The sequence below is a fragment of the Hyperolius riggenbachi genome, chromosome 6, assembly GCF_040937935.1.
Source record: "Hyperolius riggenbachi isolate aHypRig1 chromosome 6, aHypRig1.pri, whole genome shotgun sequence".
NCBI classification, from domain to species: domain Eukaryota; kingdom Metazoa; phylum Chordata; class Amphibia; order Anura; family Hyperoliidae; genus Hyperolius; species Hyperolius riggenbachi.
Window position 1 is genome coordinate 255,130,089 of NC_090651.1, and position 19,884 is coordinate 255,149,972.

General features: G+C 53.6%; 1 protein-coding gene across 1 annotated transcript in view; it reads right to left on the minus strand.

Moving 5' to 3' along the window:
• Positions 1–19,884, minus strand: part of NOC2L (NOC2 like nucleolar associated transcriptional repressor) — a 176,654-nt gene that overhangs the window by 27,613 nt on the left and 129,157 nt on the right. Inside the window, exon 17 of the mRNA XM_068240719.1 lies at positions 12,664–12,802. Coding sequence (XP_068096820.1) covers positions 12,664–12,802 — 139 coding nt within the window. The remainder of the gene's footprint in view (positions 1–12,663; positions 12,803–19,884) is intronic.

Here is a 19,884-nt window from a genome sequence, read left to right on the forward strand (position 1 = left end):
GTCCACTCCATTAGAAGACCGTCAGTAAGCCACTCGCCTGATGCTCATTAGAGAGGTTCTCACGGATACTCCGGCTGCCCACTCCTCTCTGTTAATTACCTGACGAGAAGCACATCCGGGCCCACTGGAAAAGCCAATTAATAAGCCCTGGCTGCACGGTGTGCTCCAGCACAGATCTGTCACTGGCTGCCTTCCTGTTAAATGCCTTCCCTTGCTAGCAGGGGAAAGATACATTATGATAGCGAGTCACATATGGATCTACGCAGAACCATGAGCCTTACATGAAGCTGATACCATTCCAGCACACCTAAGGACAAAACATTCATCAAACTATCAAAAGGGCATAAGGCAGTTTTCATGATTTACAAAATATATGTAAACGTGGTAACACAGTGGCTGGATACTGGATAAGTATACTGGTTAAGGGCTCTGCCTCTGACACAGGAGTCCAGGGTTTAAATCTCCGCTCTTCCTGTTCAGTAAGCCAATAACTATTCAGCAAGGAGTTCTTGGGCTAGACTCCCTAAGAGTATTTTTCCACTGCACAGTTGAATCGCAAATCGCTTGTGATTTTTAAATCGCTATCATTGCTACTTTATCATAGAAATCATGAGACGTATTTTCCACTACGCAATCGCTTTCTGTAGCGAATTTAAGAGGGATAATGCAATGCAAATGAAAACTCGCAATCGCATAACAAAATTAATGTAAATTTTGCAATTGCTGGCATTTGTGATTGCTAGTGGAAAAGGGCCCTTTACACTGCTACTGCCTACTGAGCACGCCCTAGTGGCTGCAGCTCTGTCGCCTTAACTCAGACAGGAGAAAAGCGGTGATTTAAATGTTCTCTGTTGTCTTAATGCAAAGAAATGAGCATCTGTGTCTTTAAAAAAAAAAAAAGAAATAAAAAAAACATCTTCCAATACTACAACCACCCTCTCCAGGTAAAAAACCTAAATGGTTAACCTGATGGTTCCCACCACTTCCCACTATAGCAGCAACACAAGTGTAAGGAAGGAATTGTTTTTTTTAAAATAAATATATTTTTATATAAGTAGTGGTGCACACTTTTGATGTGCAAATGACAGGCAGGGCCCCCCCTGTCAGAGTCTGGAAAGGCTGACCCGATCCATGTGTGCTCCACTGAAGGAACGTTTACAACGCTCTTGTGCTGCATGCAAGCAACGCACAGCTGCACACTGCCACTAACTTCAGTAGGACTGGGAAGGGGGCAGGACATGCCTAATGTTTCAAACACAGACAAACAAACACAGAACATTTATATTGCGCTTTTCTCCTGGTGGACTCAAAGCACTCTATAGGCAGTAGCAGTGTTAGAGAGACTTGCCTAAGGTCTCCTACTGAATAGGTGCTGGCTTACTGAACAGGCAGAGCCGAGATTCGAACCAGGTCTCCTGCGTCAGAGGCAGAGCCCTTAAGCAATTACACCATCCACCCTCCGCTACACCATCTAGCCACTGCTCCGTAACCAACTAAGTTACAGGTGAAGAGCATTTGGGCCACAGAGTTCAACGTCATCAATGGAAGGGCCTCATGACGGCATCTTCAGACTAAAAGGTCCCTTTTTTTCCTGGACAGGGTGGTTACGGTATTGGAAGATGCTTTTAGTTCTTTAAAGACAATGGATATCCAGTATCCCCTCTCCTTTCCCTTTGCTATGAGCACAGTAAGCAGCAGTTGTAATATGCAGCACTGGATTCACGCCGTGCATATTGCAACCAACTTTTAGTATTACAGATTCGCAAACTGAGAAGAACTGCATCAAGCAGATGTCTTCCACACATATCTGCAAGCCTTAAACTTGTGCTTTACAACACATATCAAGTTACAAGCAAATATTGGTGACCTGACCTTATACTTGCATATTAAGACACCAGTAATCCTGGAGATAGAAAGAGAGAGGAAGGCAAGAGGGGGGAGACAGCCACAGCGGGACATGGGGGAGACAGAAAGAGCGCGGAGGACACTTGGGGAAGACAGGACACTTGGGGAAGACAGGACACTTGGGGAAGACAGGACACTTGGGGAAGACAGGGCACGTGGGACGTGACGGGGAAGACACGTGGGGAGGTGACACGTGGGACGTGACGGTGAGGGACACGTGGTACGTGACGGGAGAGGACACGTGGGACGTGACACGACGGCACGTGGGACGTGACACGACGGCACGTGGGGGTGACACGACGGCACGTGGGGGTGACACGACGGCACGTGGGGGGTGACACGACGGCACGTGGGGGTGACACGACGGCACGTGGGGGTGACACGACGGCACGTGGGGGTGACACGACGGCACGTGGGGGGTGACACGACGGCACGTGGGGGGTGACACGACGGCACGTGGGGAGGTGACACGACGGCACGTGGGGGTGACACGACGGCACGTGGGGGTGACACGACGGCACGTGGGGAGACACGACGACACGTGGGGGAGACACGACGACACGTGGGGGAGACACGACGACACGTGGGGGGAGACACGACGACACGTGGGGGGAGACACGACGACACGTGGGGGAGACACGACGACACGTGGGGAGACACGACGACACGTTGGGGGAGACACGACGACACGTGGGGGAGACACGACGACACGTGGGGGAGACACGACGACACGTGGGGGAGACAGGACGACACGTGGGGGGAGACAGGACGACACGTGGAGGGACGGGGAGACAGGACGACACGTGGGGGGAGACAGGACGACACGTGGGGGAGGGAGACAGGACGACACGTGGGGGGAGACAGGACGACACGTGGGGGGAGACAGGACGACACTGTGGGGGGAGACAGGACGACACGTGGGGGGGAGACAGGACGACACGTGGGGGGAGACAGGACGACACGTGGGGGGGAGACAGGACGACACGTGGGGGGGAGACAGGACGACACGTGGGGGAGACAGAGACGACACGTGGGGGGAGACAGGACGACACGTGGGGGGAGACACGGACGACACGTGGGGGTGACACGACGACACGTGGGGGGTGACACGACGACACGTGGGGGGTGACACGACGACACGTGGGGGGAGACACGGACGACACGCAGGGGGAGACAGGACGACACGCGGGGGAGACAGGGACGACACGCGGGGGAGACAGGACGACACGCGGGGGAGACAGGACGACACGCGGGGGAGACAGGACGACACGCGGGGGAGACAGGACGACACGCGGGGGAGACAGGACGACACGCGGGGAGAGACAGGACGACACGCGGGGGGAGACAGGACGACACGCGGGGGAGACAGGGACGACACGCGGAGACAGACACGCGGGGGAGACAGGACGACACGCGGAGGGGAGACAGGACGACACGCGGGGGGAGACAGGACGACACGCGGGGGGAGGACAGGACGACACGCGGGGGAGACAGGACGACACTTGGGGGAGACAGGACGACACGTGGGGACGACACGTGGGGGAGACAGGTCGACACGTGGGGGAGACAGGACGACACGTGGGGGAGACAGGACGACACGTGGGACGACACGTGGGGGAGACAGGTCGACACGTGGGGGAGACAGGACGACACGTGGGGGAGACAGGACGACACGTGGGGGAGACAGGACGACACGTGGGGGAGACAGGACGACACGTGGGGGAGACAGGACAGACACGTGGGACGACACGTGGGGGAGACAGGACGACACGTGGGACGACACGTGGGGGAGACAGGGACGACACGTGGGACGACACGTGGGGGAGACAGGACGACACGTGGGGGAGACAGGACGACACGTGGGGGAGACAGGACGACACGTGGGGGAGACAGGACGACACGTGGGGGAGACAGGACGACACGTGGGACGACACGTGGGGGGAGACAGGACGACACGTGGGGGGAGACAGGACGACACGTGGGGGAGACAGGACGACACGTGGGGGGAGACAGGACGACACGTGGGGGAGACAGGACGACACGTGTGGGGAGACAGGACGACACGTGGGGGAGACAGGACGACACGTGGGGGAGACAGGACGACACGTGGGGGAGACAGGACGGGAGACAGGACGACACGTGGGGGGAGACAGGACGACACGTGGGGGGAGACAGGACGACACGTGGGGGGAGACAGGACGACACGTGGGGGGAGACAGGACGACACGTGGGGGGAGACAGGACGACACGTGGGGGGAGACAGGACGACACGTGGGGGAGACACGACGACACGTGGGGGAGACACGACGACACGTGGGGGAGACACGACGACACGTGGGGGAGACACGACGACACGTGGGGGAGACACGACGACACGTGGGGGAGACACGACGACACGTGGGGGAGACACGACGACACGTGGGGGAGACACGACGACACGTGGGGGAGACACGGACGACACGTGGGGGGAGACACGGACGACACGTGGGGGGAGACAGGACGACACGTGGGGGGAGACAGGACGACACGTGGGGGGAGACAGGACGACACGTGGGGGGAGACAGGACGACACGTGGGGGGAGACAGGACGACACGTGGGGGGAGACAGGAGGACGACACGTGGGGGGAGACAGGACGACACGTGGGGGGGAGACAGGACGACACGTGGGGGGGAGACAGGACGACACGTGGGGGGAGACAGGACGACACGTGGGGGGAGACAGGACGACACGTGGGGGAGACAGGACGACACGTGGGGGAGACAGGACGACACGTGCGGGAGACAGGACGACACGTGGGGGGAGACAGGACGACACGTGGGACGACGACACGTGGGGGAGACAGGACGACACGTGGGGGAGACAGGACGACACGTGGGGGAGACAGGACGACACGTGGGGAGACAGGACGACACGTGGGGGAGACAGGACGACACGTGGGGGAGACAGGACCGGGAGACAGGACGACACGTGGGGGAGACAGGACGACACGTGGGGGAGACAGGACGACACGTGGGGGAGACAGGACGACACGTGGGGGAGACAGGACGACACGTGGGGGGAGACAGGACGACACGTGGGGGGAGACAGGACGACACGTGGGGGGAGGACAGGACGACACGTGGGGGGAGACAGGACGACACGTGGGGGGAGACAGGACGACACGTGGGGGGAGACAGGACGACACGTGGGGGGGAGACAGGACGACACGTGGGGGGAGACAGGACGACACGTGGGGGGAGACAGGACGACACGTGGGGGGAGACAGGACGACACGTGGGGGAGACAGGACGACACGTGGGGGAGACAGGACGACACGTGGGGGGAGACAGGACGACACGTGGGGGAGACAGGACGACACTTGGGGGAGACAGGACGACACGTGGGGGGAGACAGGACGACACGTGGGACGACACTGGGGGAGACAGGACGACACGTGGGACGACACGTGGGGGAGACAGGACGACACGTGGGGGAGACAGGACGACACGTGGGGGAGACAGGACGACACGTGGGGGAGACAGGACGACACGTGGGGGAGACAGGACGACACGTGGGGGAGACAGGACGACACGTGGGGGAGACAGGACGACACGTGGGGGAGACAGGACGACACGTGGGGGAGACAGGACGACACGTGGGGGAGACAGGACGACACGTGGGGGGAGACAGGACGACACGTGGGGGGAGGACAGGACGACACGTGGGGGGTGACAGGACGACACGTGGGGGAGACAGGACGACACGTGGGGGTGACAGGACGACACGTGGGGGTTGACAGGACGACACGTGGGGGTGACACGACGACACGTGGGGGTGACACGACGACACGTGGGGGTGACACGACGACACGTGGGGGTGACACGACGACACGTGGGGTGACACGACGACGTGGGGGTGACACGACGACACGTGGGGGTGACACGACGACACGTGGGGGTGACACGACGACACGTGGGGGTGACACGACGACACGTGGGGGTGACACGACGACACGTGACACGACGACGGGGGTGACACAAGGAGACGCGGGGGAGACAGGACGACACGCGGGGGAGACAGGACGACACGCGGGGGAGACAGGACGACACGCGGGGGAGACAGGACGACACGCGGGGGAGACAGGACGACACGCGGGGGAGACAGGACGACACGCGGGGGAGACAGGACGACACGCGGGGGAGGCAGGACGACACGCGGGGGGAGGCAGGACGACACGCGGGGGAGACAGGACGACACGCGGGGGAGACAGGACGACACGCGGGGGACAGGACGACACGCGGGGAGACAGGACGACACGCGGGGGAGACAGGACGACACGCGGGGGGAGACAGGACGACACGCTGGGGAGACAGGACGACACGTGGGAGAGACAGGACGACACGTGGGAGAGACAGGACGACACGTGGGACGACACGTGGGACGACACGTGGGGAGACAGGTCGACACGTGGGGGAGACAGGACGACACGTGGGGGAGACAGGACGACACGTGGGGGAGACAGGACGACACGTGGGGGAGACAGGACGACACGTGGGGGGAGACAGGACGACACGTGGGACGACACGTGGGGGAGACAGGACGACACGTGGGACGACACGTGGGGGAGACAGGACGAACACGTGGGGGGGAGACAGGACGACACGTGGGGGGGAGACAGGACGACACGTGGGGGGGAGACAGGACGACACGTGGGGGGAGACAGGACGACACGTGGGGGGGAGACAGGACGACACGTGGGGGGAGACAGGACGACACGTGGGGGAGACAGGACGACACGTGAGGGAGACAGGACGACACGTGAGGGAGACAGGACGACACGTGGGGGAGAAAGGACACGACACGTGGGGGAGAAAGGACGACACGTGGGACGACACGTGGGGGAGACAGGACGACACGTGAGGGAGACAGGACGACACGTGGGGGAGACAGGTGGGGGAGACAGGACGACACGTGGGGGAGACAGGACGACACGTCGGGGGAGACAGGACGACACGTGGGGGAGACAGGACGACACGTGGGGGAGACAGGACGACACGTGGGACGACACGTGGGGGGAGACAGGACGACACGTGGGGGAGACAGGACGACACGTGAGGGAGACAGGACGACACGTGGGGGAGACAGGACGACACGTGGGGGAGACAGGACGACACGTGGGGGAGACAGGACGACACGTGGGGGAGACAGGACGACACGTGGGGGAGACAGGACGACACGTGGGGGAGACAGGTTGACACGTGGGGGAGACAGGACGACACGTGGGGGAGACAGGACGACACGTGGGACGACACGTGGGGGAGACAGGACGACACGTGGGGGAGACAGGACGACACGTGGGACGACACGTGGGGGAGACAGGACGACACGTGGGGGAGACAGGACGACACGTGGGACGACACGTGGGGGAGACAGGACGACACGTGGGGGAGACAGGACGACACGTGGGGGAGACAGGACGACACGTGGGGGAGACAGGACGACACGTGGGACGACACGTGGGGGAGACAGGACGACACGTGGGGGAGACAGGACGACACGTGGGGGAGACAGGACGACACGTGGGGGAGACAGGACGACACGCGGGGGAGACAGGACGACACGGGGGGGAGACAGGACGACACGGGGGGGGGAGACAGGACGACACGGGGGGGAAGACAGGACGACACGGGGGGGGAGACAGGACGACACGGGGGGGAGGGGGGGGGGGGACGGAGACAGGACGACACGGGGGGGGGGAGACAGGACGACACGGGGGGGGGGGGGGGGGGGGAGACAGGACGACACGGGGGGGGGGGGGAGACAGGACGACACGTGGGGGAGACAGGACGACACGTGGGGGAGACAGGACGACACGTGGGGGAGACAGGACGACACGTGGGGGAGACAGGACGACACGTGGGGGAGACAGGACGACACGTGGGGGAGACAGGACGACACGTGGGGGAGACAGGACGACACGTGGGGGAGACAGGACGACACGTGGGGGAGACAGGACGACACGTGGGGAAGACAGGACGACACGTGGGGGAGACAGGACGACACGTGGGGGAGACAGGACGACACGTGGGACGACACGTGGGGGAGACAGGACGGCACGTGGGACGACACGTGGGGGAGACAGGACGGCACGTGGGACGACACGTGGGGGAGACAGGACGGCACGTGGGACGACACGTGGGGGAGACAGGACGACACGTGGGACGACACGTGGGGGAGACAGGACGACACGTGGGACGACACGTGGGGGAGACAGGACGACACGTGGGACGACACGTGGGGGAGACAGGACGACACGTGGGACGACACGTGGGGGAGACAGGACGACACGCGGCTGGAGACAGGACGACACGCGGCTGGAGACAGGACGACACGCGGCTGGAGACAGGACGACACGCGGCTGGAGACAGGACGACACGCGGCTGGAGACAGGACGACACGCGGCTGGAGACAGGACGACACGCGGCTGGAGACAGGACGACACGCGGCTGGAGACAGGACGACACGCGGGGGAGACAGAAGGGGGAGAAAGGACACTTGGGGAGACAGGACACTTGGGGGAGACAGAAGGACACTTGGGGAAACATGGGGGAGACAGAAGGACACGGACAAGATACTTTTCTTTCCTACTAGTGTTCTATGAATTACCCATGCTACACATACAATCCATTATATCATAAGGTTTTTTTCACTTCAGTATCATTTTAAATGTCAATCACAATGCTGGCACAGCTAGTATTGTAGTGCTCAATTTACACACATTGTACATCTCTACACTTCTCACGCCATTCACAGTGCCCAGTGGGCACCAATCTGCTAGTAAATACGTTAAGACAAAAGGACTTAAAATTGTTCAGTTACTAATCATTGTCCTACATGACAGCAAATAAAATTCCACCCTGGCTAGGCTGTTGTGGTCTGTCAGTGTGGTAATCACCATTCAAACATCGAAAACGTATGCATAATAAATTAACCCATCATTTTTGCTGCTTACTCCAGCCTAACCCAACTCTGACACATGTTCTAAATTACATTGCATCCTCCAGAGAAACCGTAAGCTACAAAGGGAAGGTCCACCTGCGGTCACAGAGGCCTGCGCAAGACTCACGGACTGAATTAACAACAGATTTCTGGCAAGCAGGCAGAGGTTAAGGTATGGCTGGGAGCGCTGATATATAGTCGTCATGGAGGTCCCAATTCTAGATCAGTCCAACAGATGGAAGCAAACCTCCCCCCACACACACATCTCTGCGCAGAAAACTGTCAGGCGGCTTTACGGTTTTCTCTGGGACTTCACAAGCATATCCTTCAAAGCGGCGTAATTGCACAGTCTATTGGGAGACATGCCAAACCTAACGGAGCAGCACAGCAAGAGGTGCATTACTGAAGTGTGTACCCCACTGAGTGCGAACAACTGACCTAGAAGGAGAACACAGATGAGATGGAAAATGGGGGAATAAAATTAAAAAACCAGTGACGTAGTATCTGTGGTAGGATTAACAGAAATGAAGAGCGTGAAACAAGACAGGAGTGCCAAGCGATGGTGTCAGAAAAAAACAGATGTAATTTGAGCATGTGCTGCAGGGGAAGCATTAGCCTGTGCAAGTGGGCAAGAGAACAACAAAAGAAAGAGTAGATGCAGCTAGAAGTCAGAAAGGAAAGCCAAGCGCAATTTCTTCATTCTGTCAATGTCGTCAAGATTAAGACGGTGAGGCTGGGGCCTAATCAAGAGATAAATGTAAATGAGCAGTCAGGGCAACTGGGCAATCGTATCCATTAGTAGGCCTTGACATGGCTGCATCTTCGCACATTAGTGTCACTCCTGAGACAGCCAGAGGCAGAGCCATGCAGGCAAAGGCTAGACAGTGCTACAACCATGAATGTCTGCGCTCAGGGAGCATCCCAGGCTTTGACAAGACAGGCATATAAATTGGCTGGGCAGAAACTAGACCAGAATTTTCAAACAGATCAGCTGCTGCTGAGAAGGGGTTAAATGCACCTATAGACAAATTTCAGCCTGGCTGATGTCCAGGGCCATCAGATTGGAAGCCTCAATGAGGGTCTGTTTGTGGTCGGAATTGCTCCATATTCTCTGTAGAGCAATGTGGAAAATGCGTAGTTTCAATGTTGAACACAGGCAGTGGTTCTGTGACATCACAGACGTGTTATACAACAAGTGTGGTGCACCATGGTTCTGATTCAATGCTACACAGATAGGGCTAGCCCTGTAATGAATACTTCCTGCAGTGGTTATATACCTTATATACTTGCATATAAGCCTCATTTTTTTTAAATCACTAAAAATCTGCTGAAGAGTTACCCCCTTGGCTTATATGTGAGTCAGTAGAGCAGAACAGATTTTGTTATTGGCAGGATTGTGTACTAGCGATCCTGCTCTTGCCAGCTGACTTCCTGCTGTGTCCATGCCACCCATTTACTGCAACATGGCGTGAAGAGTGCCCTGCTCAAGACTACCCGTGTCCCTTGGCTTGTGGAGCAGAATGTACAAGTAGCATTATCAGCTGTTCAATGATCAGGGATTCTTCTTGTGTGGCATTTGCTGTGTCTCATATCTATGATGCAATCTAGTTGCGTCTTGAGACACAGCTGTATCATCAGCTGTAGGGCACATCTGGCTACTGGGAGGGGGGCTGACTTGTACTGGGGGCACATCTGGCTACTGCAGAGAGCTTCTTCTGCGCTCCACGGTGCGGGTCACGTGGTTTCCCCAACGTCATTAGGACGTTACTGCGCAGACGTGGAACTACTGCGCCTGCACAGTACCGTACTGATGACATTGGAGAGACCACGTGACCCGTGCGGTGGAGCGCAGAAGAAAAAATTGAAAATGTAATTGTTTAAACACCAACAGTAAATTACATGAGACATCATTTTGGAGTAGGGGCATAGTGATAACCATAGCATTTGCTATGGGGCCTGCCGCCTCTTGCTTAAACAGGTGGCCCATCTATCCTGCTGCTTGTTAGTTTATTTATTATTTTTTACATCCATGGGCCCCCTCGTCAGGCCAGGATTGCAATTGTGGCACCCCCTCCCCCCCCAAAGCCGCTGATTGCAGAGAGGCTGGCAAGTGAAATGGGAATATTTTTCCACCAACAGCCTCTCTGCGCAGTGATTTTATCATTTACATGTTACACTTAAGTTACACTTAAGTTCCAGCCTGGGGTCCGGAACGCAGAAATGTTGTGGCTCCACCCCTCTCAGCGCTGTCAGCATCTCCACTCTCACGTGTGTAGCCCACCCTTCACAGAGCTGTCCGCGCCTCAGCCCCTAATGCTTGTAGCCCCGCCCCTTCAGCATGGCGCTGGGCTGGTTTCTACCCATTTCCGCCTGTCTAGCCGGTAACAGCACCAGAAAAGGGGGTAGAGGGGCACACAGAAAGCACAGAAAGAGAAGGGGAATGCGAGAGGAGCTGCAGGGGGACTCACTGAGCAGCAGCCAGGACATTAATGTTCTCTGCTGCTGCCAGCCTGTGAGGTTCAGCATAACCTCACCTCGATCACCTGCCTGCCAGTACTGAACCTCACCTGCTGCTGGCAAGCTGGACTCTGGAAAAGGTAGAGACAGACGACATGACAGAGACATCAGACCAAGGACAACAGCAGCATACTATGCCACCACTACAGTACCAAAAGAGCCGGAGCCTGGATGGGAGAGCAGCGCAATCACCGACAGCCCACACACTGCCAGCAGGTAAGCACATACCAGGAAAGTTGGCAAGGGATCATTACATGATCCCTCGGGTGACATTGCTGGGCTGATACTATACAGGCGCATCACTAGTCTGCTAGTCTGCGGGCTAGTGAAGCCTTCTGTTGCTGGGGGGGGGGGGGCTGAGGGACAACAGAATGGTGCAGGAGTCACGTCATGCGGCGACTGGGTGAGTGGAGAGAACAATGCTCTTGGCCAGTGATCAGCCAACTGTATCTGACGGCACATCGTTGGTTGAGGGGATCAGGGGCTGATGTAAACACACTGGATTCTCCCCTCTGCTCTCATTACAAAATACTTACAAAATATGTAAGTAAAACTGGCTCACACTTGAAGAGGACATAATAATATAAAGCTGTGCATACGTTCTGATTTGCTGGATCAGGGTAGTAGGTCTTTAACAAGTTTACGGTGCCACTAATGTATTTCTTGATGACCAAACTTCTTACCTTATGTAAATTATTCAAACAACCTTTTGAAAATGGAAGTAAATATGTAGCTATCCCTGCATGGCCAACCAGCTCTTGTAATCAGGGTGCAGTAACAGCCCTTAGCCAGGTTACATATAAGCACTGTGCTCATTGGTTACGTAATTGCTGTTCAAATTAAGGTCCAAATGCCTAGGAAGAGTACAATAATAAGCATTAAAGATTGCGCAGCCCAAACTGCCTTCCTTTAGGGCTAATTAAAGACTCATCAACCCCAAATAGCGAGGACAGACTGCAGCAGCAATTACCAGCAGGTTTTAGTTAAATTGGCAAAGTGTTTTCGCATTTTCACTGCTCCTGCCAGAAAGTAAGTATTTTCCCATCAATAGAGGAAATAGTAGGACGGAAGCAAAGACTTTGTTACACATTTAACCCGACTCGTTGCAACCAGAAAAGCACACTTTGCTTTCTCTACCCCACGAAAAAGGATAATAGGACCAGCTACATAAAACATACATGGATGAAGGTCCATATTGCTAGAGCAGCACTCACTGCTGTAGCTTGCCAGGACTGAGGAAGCACCTAGAGACAAGGATTACCTTTTTTAAGTGACAAGCCGCCACCACCACCACTCTCTGAATCACTGTCGGAGTCAAACAGGTCTTTGAATTCTTTTTTATCTTCCTCCTTCTTTTCAATCTTCTTCCTCTTTATTTCAGGCAAGTTTAAGTCCTCCATCTAACAAGCAAAAGCAAGCAATCAGAAGTGTCACACAGTATTAAAGTGTCAAAGAGTGAGTTTTGTACAGAATATCACTATACCTTACTTACAGGATTGAGTTAAAAAAAATGAAAAAAACTCACAGTAAATTCTTAAAGTAATTGTGTACATAAAATTAATTATGCTTAAAATAACGAAGGTGTGCCACGATCGGTAATAAAAAAATACTTGCATGTATTATTTTACATTATTTTTGCGATAAGCATGTTAATTCCAGTATGTGTACAAACGATGTGTCAACACACAGTATCCATTGCCCATGGGGACGGGGATTGATACTTGATCCTTCTGGCAACAGTTCAGGGCCAATTGCTGTGCAGACAAGCCATTAATCTACAGCTGAGCAACACGTTCTGTTGCCATGGAGGTGGCTGTAGGTATGACAGAAGGGATTCCGGCGAGCAGAGGAAAGAGGGTAACAATGGGCTGTGACCCAAGATGATTCTGCACTCCTTTTGACGACTCATCAGAGCATCTGTACGCATGCCAGGTTCTCAGCAGAGATTTTAAAGAGTTTAATCGAAGGTGTGTATGAATCTTCATCTATTATAGTCTGTTTACACTTAAGGTCCATAAACATGTACGAGGACTGACACTGTACACTGCAGTAGCCTCTTGCTATGCAGGAGAGTGGAGGGCCAACAGAATAAAACGGAGTGGGCAAAGAAAGTAAAAACCGTGACCTCAGCTAGTTCAATACAGCAGGTAGACAGCCAGCAGACGCAGTGTGGGAGATCGAGGGCTGTTGTACACATGCCCGGCAGAGGCCACGCAGACCTCGAAACCAGGCTGTGAATAATCTAGTGTGTGTGTAAAAAGCTTAACAGTAACCAAGCTTGGTCTTTGAATATCATTTTTACCACTTTTTAAGGTTAAACTGACTATTTATAGTAATGGGTGCATATTAATTCGGCGCCGCTCAGTTCGGCGCGGTGAGAGCAGTATCCGAGGTGGCGTTAAATACTATTCCCCCTCAGAGTTGTCGCAACTGTAATTCGGGGTCTGGAAGCCGACAGAGCCCTGAATTACCGCTACGTGGGGTGCACACCATAGCATTGCTGCTATGACAGTGCCCAGTTTCGGCTCTCAGGACACTCAGGCACAGACACTCAGGGCCGGTTCACACTAGCTCTGCTACTGTAATGCTGCCCAGGCTGATGGCAGCAAACCAAGCGGACCTAATGCTTTTCTATGGGAAAGCATGGACCCATTTACATGTCCATTTCCAACATGTATTTCTGTAACGCAAACTGGCCTATTTTCCTGACAGCAGTCTAGCATGTGTGTAGAATTCTGAGGAAAAAAAAAGAATTTAATCCATCTTGGAATAAGGCTGTAACATAACAAAATGTGGAAAAAGTGATACGCTGTGAATACTGTGAGTACTCTTGAGTGCACCAGGACAGACAGAGACTGCTCCCCACATCTGTGCTATACAGATACACTGCAGCTCCAGTGTAGGGAAAGGCCCAAAACAAACAGGACACTGAAAAAGGTGATAAACTCCTGAAAAAAGCTTCAGATGTATAAACAAATGCTATGTGTGGAATCATGTTTGTGAGGGAACTCAACTCAGCCACAGCCTTTGTTTTCGAGTACCGCTACACCTTATACACCGCTAACTGCACGGTTTAAAAGGTTTCTTCATGCAATTTTACAGTGAAAGAGATAATGCAATCCTTATTTAAAATATAAGTTCAAAGAGTAAACACACGGCACGCCAAGAATGGCAAATTAATGTGTTAAAAATTAAACCAGCACACAAGGAAACCATTTAGGAAGATGCATCCGCAGATCCCATCCTGCTAGATTTTCCGGGTGCAGAATTGGATTATGTAATCTCCAGCACAATGGGGAATTCATCAGCAACGGCCCCTCTCCCCTGTCAGATCGCTCCTAACCCTCGTTAATAACCAGACGATAATGAGATAACAGGAAGCTCACAAGAGTCTCCCAAGCCAGCATCTTTTATTTCCTCTGTTTTTCTTTTTTTTTTCCCTCTTATTGAAGTAGCTGAGCCCTCTGCTCGTTAATCTGCTGCTCCTAATGAAGGAGCTAACGACTGCTGCCACCCTTCCACAGCGGCATCATTAGAGGCTGTTAGAAGCTGCAGGAAAAATGCTTAGCGCTGTAATTATTAGCACTGACGAGAGCGGAAAGCTCACACACACACACACACATACACTCACCTACGCACAGACGTGCACAGGCACAGCAGACAGCTATCACATTTACCTACAGCAGCCTTACTCGTACTAATGCAGACAGGCAGTTCTCCTAGGGGGAAAGGATGACTTGCCCCCAATTTCAGCAGGAGCCTGCGGTTTCATTAATTCCCTGTTTCACAGCCCACAACTTTATAGCACAGGGTGTGGGCTGACGTCATTCTGACAGTGATGAGACACTGCAAACCCTTTAAAATATCAGCAATTTTTGAACTAAATAAAGGAACGTGCGTCTCCACATCCATGCAGTTAAAGTCTCTCCCCCCCTCCCCCCCTATTTTTTCCTTCAATCATCTGTAAAAAATGTTAGTCCACCCAAAACTAATACTTCAGTTTTTAATACAGGTAGTCCCCGACTTCCGAACGACCCACCGATACGAACGGCATGGATTTTCTGTTTCAATGGGAACAAGCCAAAACATTTTTATCAAATTGGACTGGTAGTTTTTGAGAAAATCTATTTTTAAAAAAATCAAAGAAAAAATGGCTTTTAAACTTGTATAAACAGGTACAAAGGGCAGAGGTGACACAGAGGGGGACACTGGGGGCACAGTGGAGGTACAGGGGACAGAGATGGCACAATGTTCCGACTTAAAGAGAATCTGTATTGTTAAAATCGCACAAAAGTAAACATACCAGTGCATTAGGGGACATCTCCTATTACCCTCTGACACAATTTCGCCGCTCCTCGCCGCATTAAAAGTGGTTAAAAACAGTTTTAAAAAGTTTGTTTATAAACAAACAAAATGGCCACCAAAACAGGAAGTAGGTTGATGTACAGTATGTCCACACATAGAAAATACATCCATACACAAGCAGGCTGTATACAGCCTTCCTTTTGAATCTCAAGAGATCATTTGTGTGTTTCTTTCCCCCTGCAGTTCTCATGCACTGAAGTTTCAGGCTGCTTGTTTCTTCCTGCAAATAGCTTTGCCCTTGTCTGTAATTCTTCAGTATGTGAAAGCCCAGCAAGTTCAGAGGACGATTTATCCAGCTTGTAAAAGATAAGAGAGAAGCTGCTCTAATCTAAATAATACACAGGCAGTGTGCATAGAGGGGCCTGGAAGGGGGAGTGCATAGAGGGGCCTGGAAGGGGGAGTTCATAGCAGAACCACAACACTGAAGAACTTGGCAGCCTTCCAGACACAGGCTGACAAGTCTGACAGGGGAAAGATACATTGATTTATTACAGAGACTGTGATACTAGTAAGTGCTGCAGTAAGCTAGAACACATTAGAATAGCTTTTGGAACTTGTAGGATGATAAAAAACAGGATGCAATTTTTGTTACGGAGTCTCTTTAAAGAGACTCTGTAACTTTAAAAAGATCCCCTGGGGGGGTACTCACCTCGGGTGGGGGAAGCCTCCGGATCCTAATGAGGCTTCCCACGCCGTCCTGCGTCCCACGGGGGTCTCGCTGCAGCCCTCTGAACAGCCGGCGACAGGCCCGACTGTAATTTCAATATTTACCTTTGCTGGCTCCAGCGGGGGCGCTGTGGCTGCATTCGGCTCGGAAATAGACGGAAATACCCGATCTCCGTCGGGTCCGCTCTACTGCGCAGGCGCCGGAGACTTGCGCCTGCGCAGTAGAGCGGACCCGACGGTGATCGGGTATTTCCGCCTACTTCGGAGCCGACAGCCGTCAGAGCGCCTGCGCAGGAGCCAGGAAGGTAAATATTACGTCACGGCTGTACGGAGGGCTGCAGCGAGACCCCCGAGGGATGCAGGACGGCGTGGGAAGCCTCATTAGGATCCGGAGGCTTCCCCCACCCGAGGTGAGTACCCCCCAGGGGACGTTTTGCCGTTACAGTTCCTCTTTAAAAACGATTCAGGTTTAGAACGAACCTACAGTCCCTATCTCGTTCGTAAACCGAGGACTACCTCTAGATGCTTCGAGTTATGGTGCAAAATAACTTCATGCACATGGGACAGCGCATCTGGCTAAAATCCAAAATCCCAAGGATTCTCAGATGCTTCCCGGTGACGGCAGTTTTTGTGTGTCTTGGTCATTTTTTTAAGGCACTTCAGGCTGTGGTCACTCAATGGTTGGTGTTAAAGCTCTCTTATGTTGCACTGTATTTCCAGTTTTGGTTGAAGCAGATAAAATCACCAGCTATGGCAGCGCCAGAAGAATAATTTAGGCCCCGGGTGCATTATTTTCATGTGGGTGGACACAGCTGCTGCAGCGTCTAACAGACTCCTTAGTAATATGGGTGCTGGGTGCATGATTTTGGCCACCCCATTCCGCACAATCACGCGAGTTTTAAAGAAATGCTACAGTCTCCGCATTACTGGAACACTCAACAATTACAACACAATTACCGGAGGAGATGCAGGGACGGCTACAGACCCCATTATACCACTCTGCACAATTACCAGAGGGGGCGGAGAACTAAAGCAGTCCCTGCTTTACCATACACAATTAACGGAGGAGGGTGTGAATTTCGGCACTCAACAGCAGCTTCCTGCAGCCTACAGATCTTTTAATAACTTGGGTGCACAATTTCATCCAGACAGAGCTACAGTGCCTCCTCTGGTTCCTCCAGCTTACAGTAGATGCCAGATTATCGTAGGTAAAAGAGGTTAGTGTTAAGAATATGGGGGGAGATTAGTGTTAGGAGTAGGTGGCAAGTTAGTGTTAAGTGTAGATAGCGGAGGCTTAAGGTGGCCATACATTGGCCCGATTCGCGGCCGTTTCGACAGCAGATTCGATCCTGGGATCGAATCTGCTGCCAATCGTTCCCGCTTAACGCACCCGCCGATCCGATTTCCTCCCGAAATCGGATCGGTCCGTCGATCGCGCCGTGCGGGAAATTACCCTCGATCGCCCGCGGGTAGGGAGCACGTCGCTAGCGGCGGCCGATCCGATCAGGTATACATTACCTGACGCTGGCTCCCGGGCATCTTCTCCGCGTCTTCTCCGCGCTGCACCCGCTCCATCCCGGCGCTTCCTGTGTCACTGCAGTGACCAGGAAGTTCAAATAGAGGGTGCTCTATTTGAACTTCCTGGTCACGGAGTGACACAGGAAGTGCCGGGATGGAGCGGGTGCAGAGCGGAAAAGATGCGGAGAAGATGCCCGGGAGACAGCATCAGGTAATGTATGCAGGGGGGGGGGGGAGGGGGTGGGTGGGCTGGGGGGGGACAGGCGGCAGCGGCGGCTCCACAGATTGTGATCGGTTTCAGGCTGAAATCGATTCACAATCTGTTTGCAGTAAAGGCAGCCATACGATCCCTCTCTGATCAGATTCGATCAAATAGGGATCTGTCAGCTGGTCGATCTAATGGCAAATCGACCAGTGTATGGCTACCTTAAAGAGAGTCTGAAGCGAGAATAGATCTCGCTTCAGACCTCATAGCTAGCAGGGGCATGCGTGCCCCTGCTAAAACGCCGCTATAGCGCGGCTTAACGGGGGTCCCTATCCCCCCAAACCCCCTCCGTGCAGCGGGGGAGCGCTTCCTGGTTGGGGCAGGGCTAACCGCCGCAGCCCTGCCCCATGCGCGTCTGTCAGACGCGTATCTCCGCCTCTCCCCCGCCCCTCTCAGTCTTCCTTCACTGAGAGGGGCGGGGGAGAGGCGGCGATGCGCGTCTGATAGACGCGACTGGAGGCAGGGCTGCAGCCGTTAGCCCTGCCTTCAGGAAGAAGAATACGAGCGACCATTTTCCGAACAACTTTTGCGGGGGGTGGGGGTGAAGGGACCCCCGTTAAGCCGCGGGATAGCGGCGTTTTAGCAGGGGCACACGTGCCCCTGCTATATATAAGACCTGAAGCGAGATTTAGTCTCGCTTCAGTGTCTCTTTAAGTGTGAGAATTGGGTTACCTATTACAGTGAGGGATGGTAGAGTATCAGTATAATTACCAATATTCTATCAGGCATAGTAGCGTAATGGTAAAATTACCTATATTCTACCATCTGGATTTCCTCGTGCCCACTGTAGCAGGCACCCCTTTTAAATGTGTGTGTTTTGGTGCCTACAAAGTTGGTACCCACCATCCCAGCAACTCTCAAACGTGAAAAAAACACGAAATGCAAATGCACAATCCCAGCTCATAAGCAATTTATTGCATAAATTTAGCAGCATTCAGGTGGGAGGCTTCGGTCTGACGTAATCATAGATTGACTGTGGTGTGAACCAGTGTTTTGTGGTTTTAAAATGTTTTCTTTTTGCAGCTTCCAGGATGCGGCTGATAGGTGAGTGGTTAGGGAGGGTATCAAGTGGGGAGTTACCTGCAGGCTTCTGTACCTGCTAAGTGACATCATATTTGAATTTATGCAATTCCTGCTAGAATTTATACGGCAGACAAAGGGTGTATACCATTGCACCTGATTGGCTGACAGGCGCCTGCTGGTCAGATAAATGTCGGAATGTGCTAGCTGGGAGTGTGCATTTGCATTTTCGTGTGTTTTCCAAACAGCATTCAGTTTAGAGGCAGTGAGGGCGATTCCCCTGGTGGTAAGAGGTTCGGGGCTCACCTGTATCTCCCTCTGGGTATCGCATGGTGGTTTAGGGGTCCCAGTCTGTGGCAGATTCCCGGGACCCATGACTGTCATGTGAACCAGTGGTTTGTGGTTTTAACCCTTTCCACTCGGAGTTCTTTCCTAAAGGAAGTCATTTCTGTTCGGAGTTTTTTTTTTTAAAGAAATGCACTCTCCCTCTTACTCTCTCTCCCATTTTAACATGGAACGTAACCTTAACATGGTATATCTTATTTTAAAGAACACATAACGTTTAATTTGATACCTTATTTGGACAGTTTGGCATCTTCTATTGGCTGGTAGCAGAGGAGAAAGCCAAGGTATGGTAAATTGAAAAAC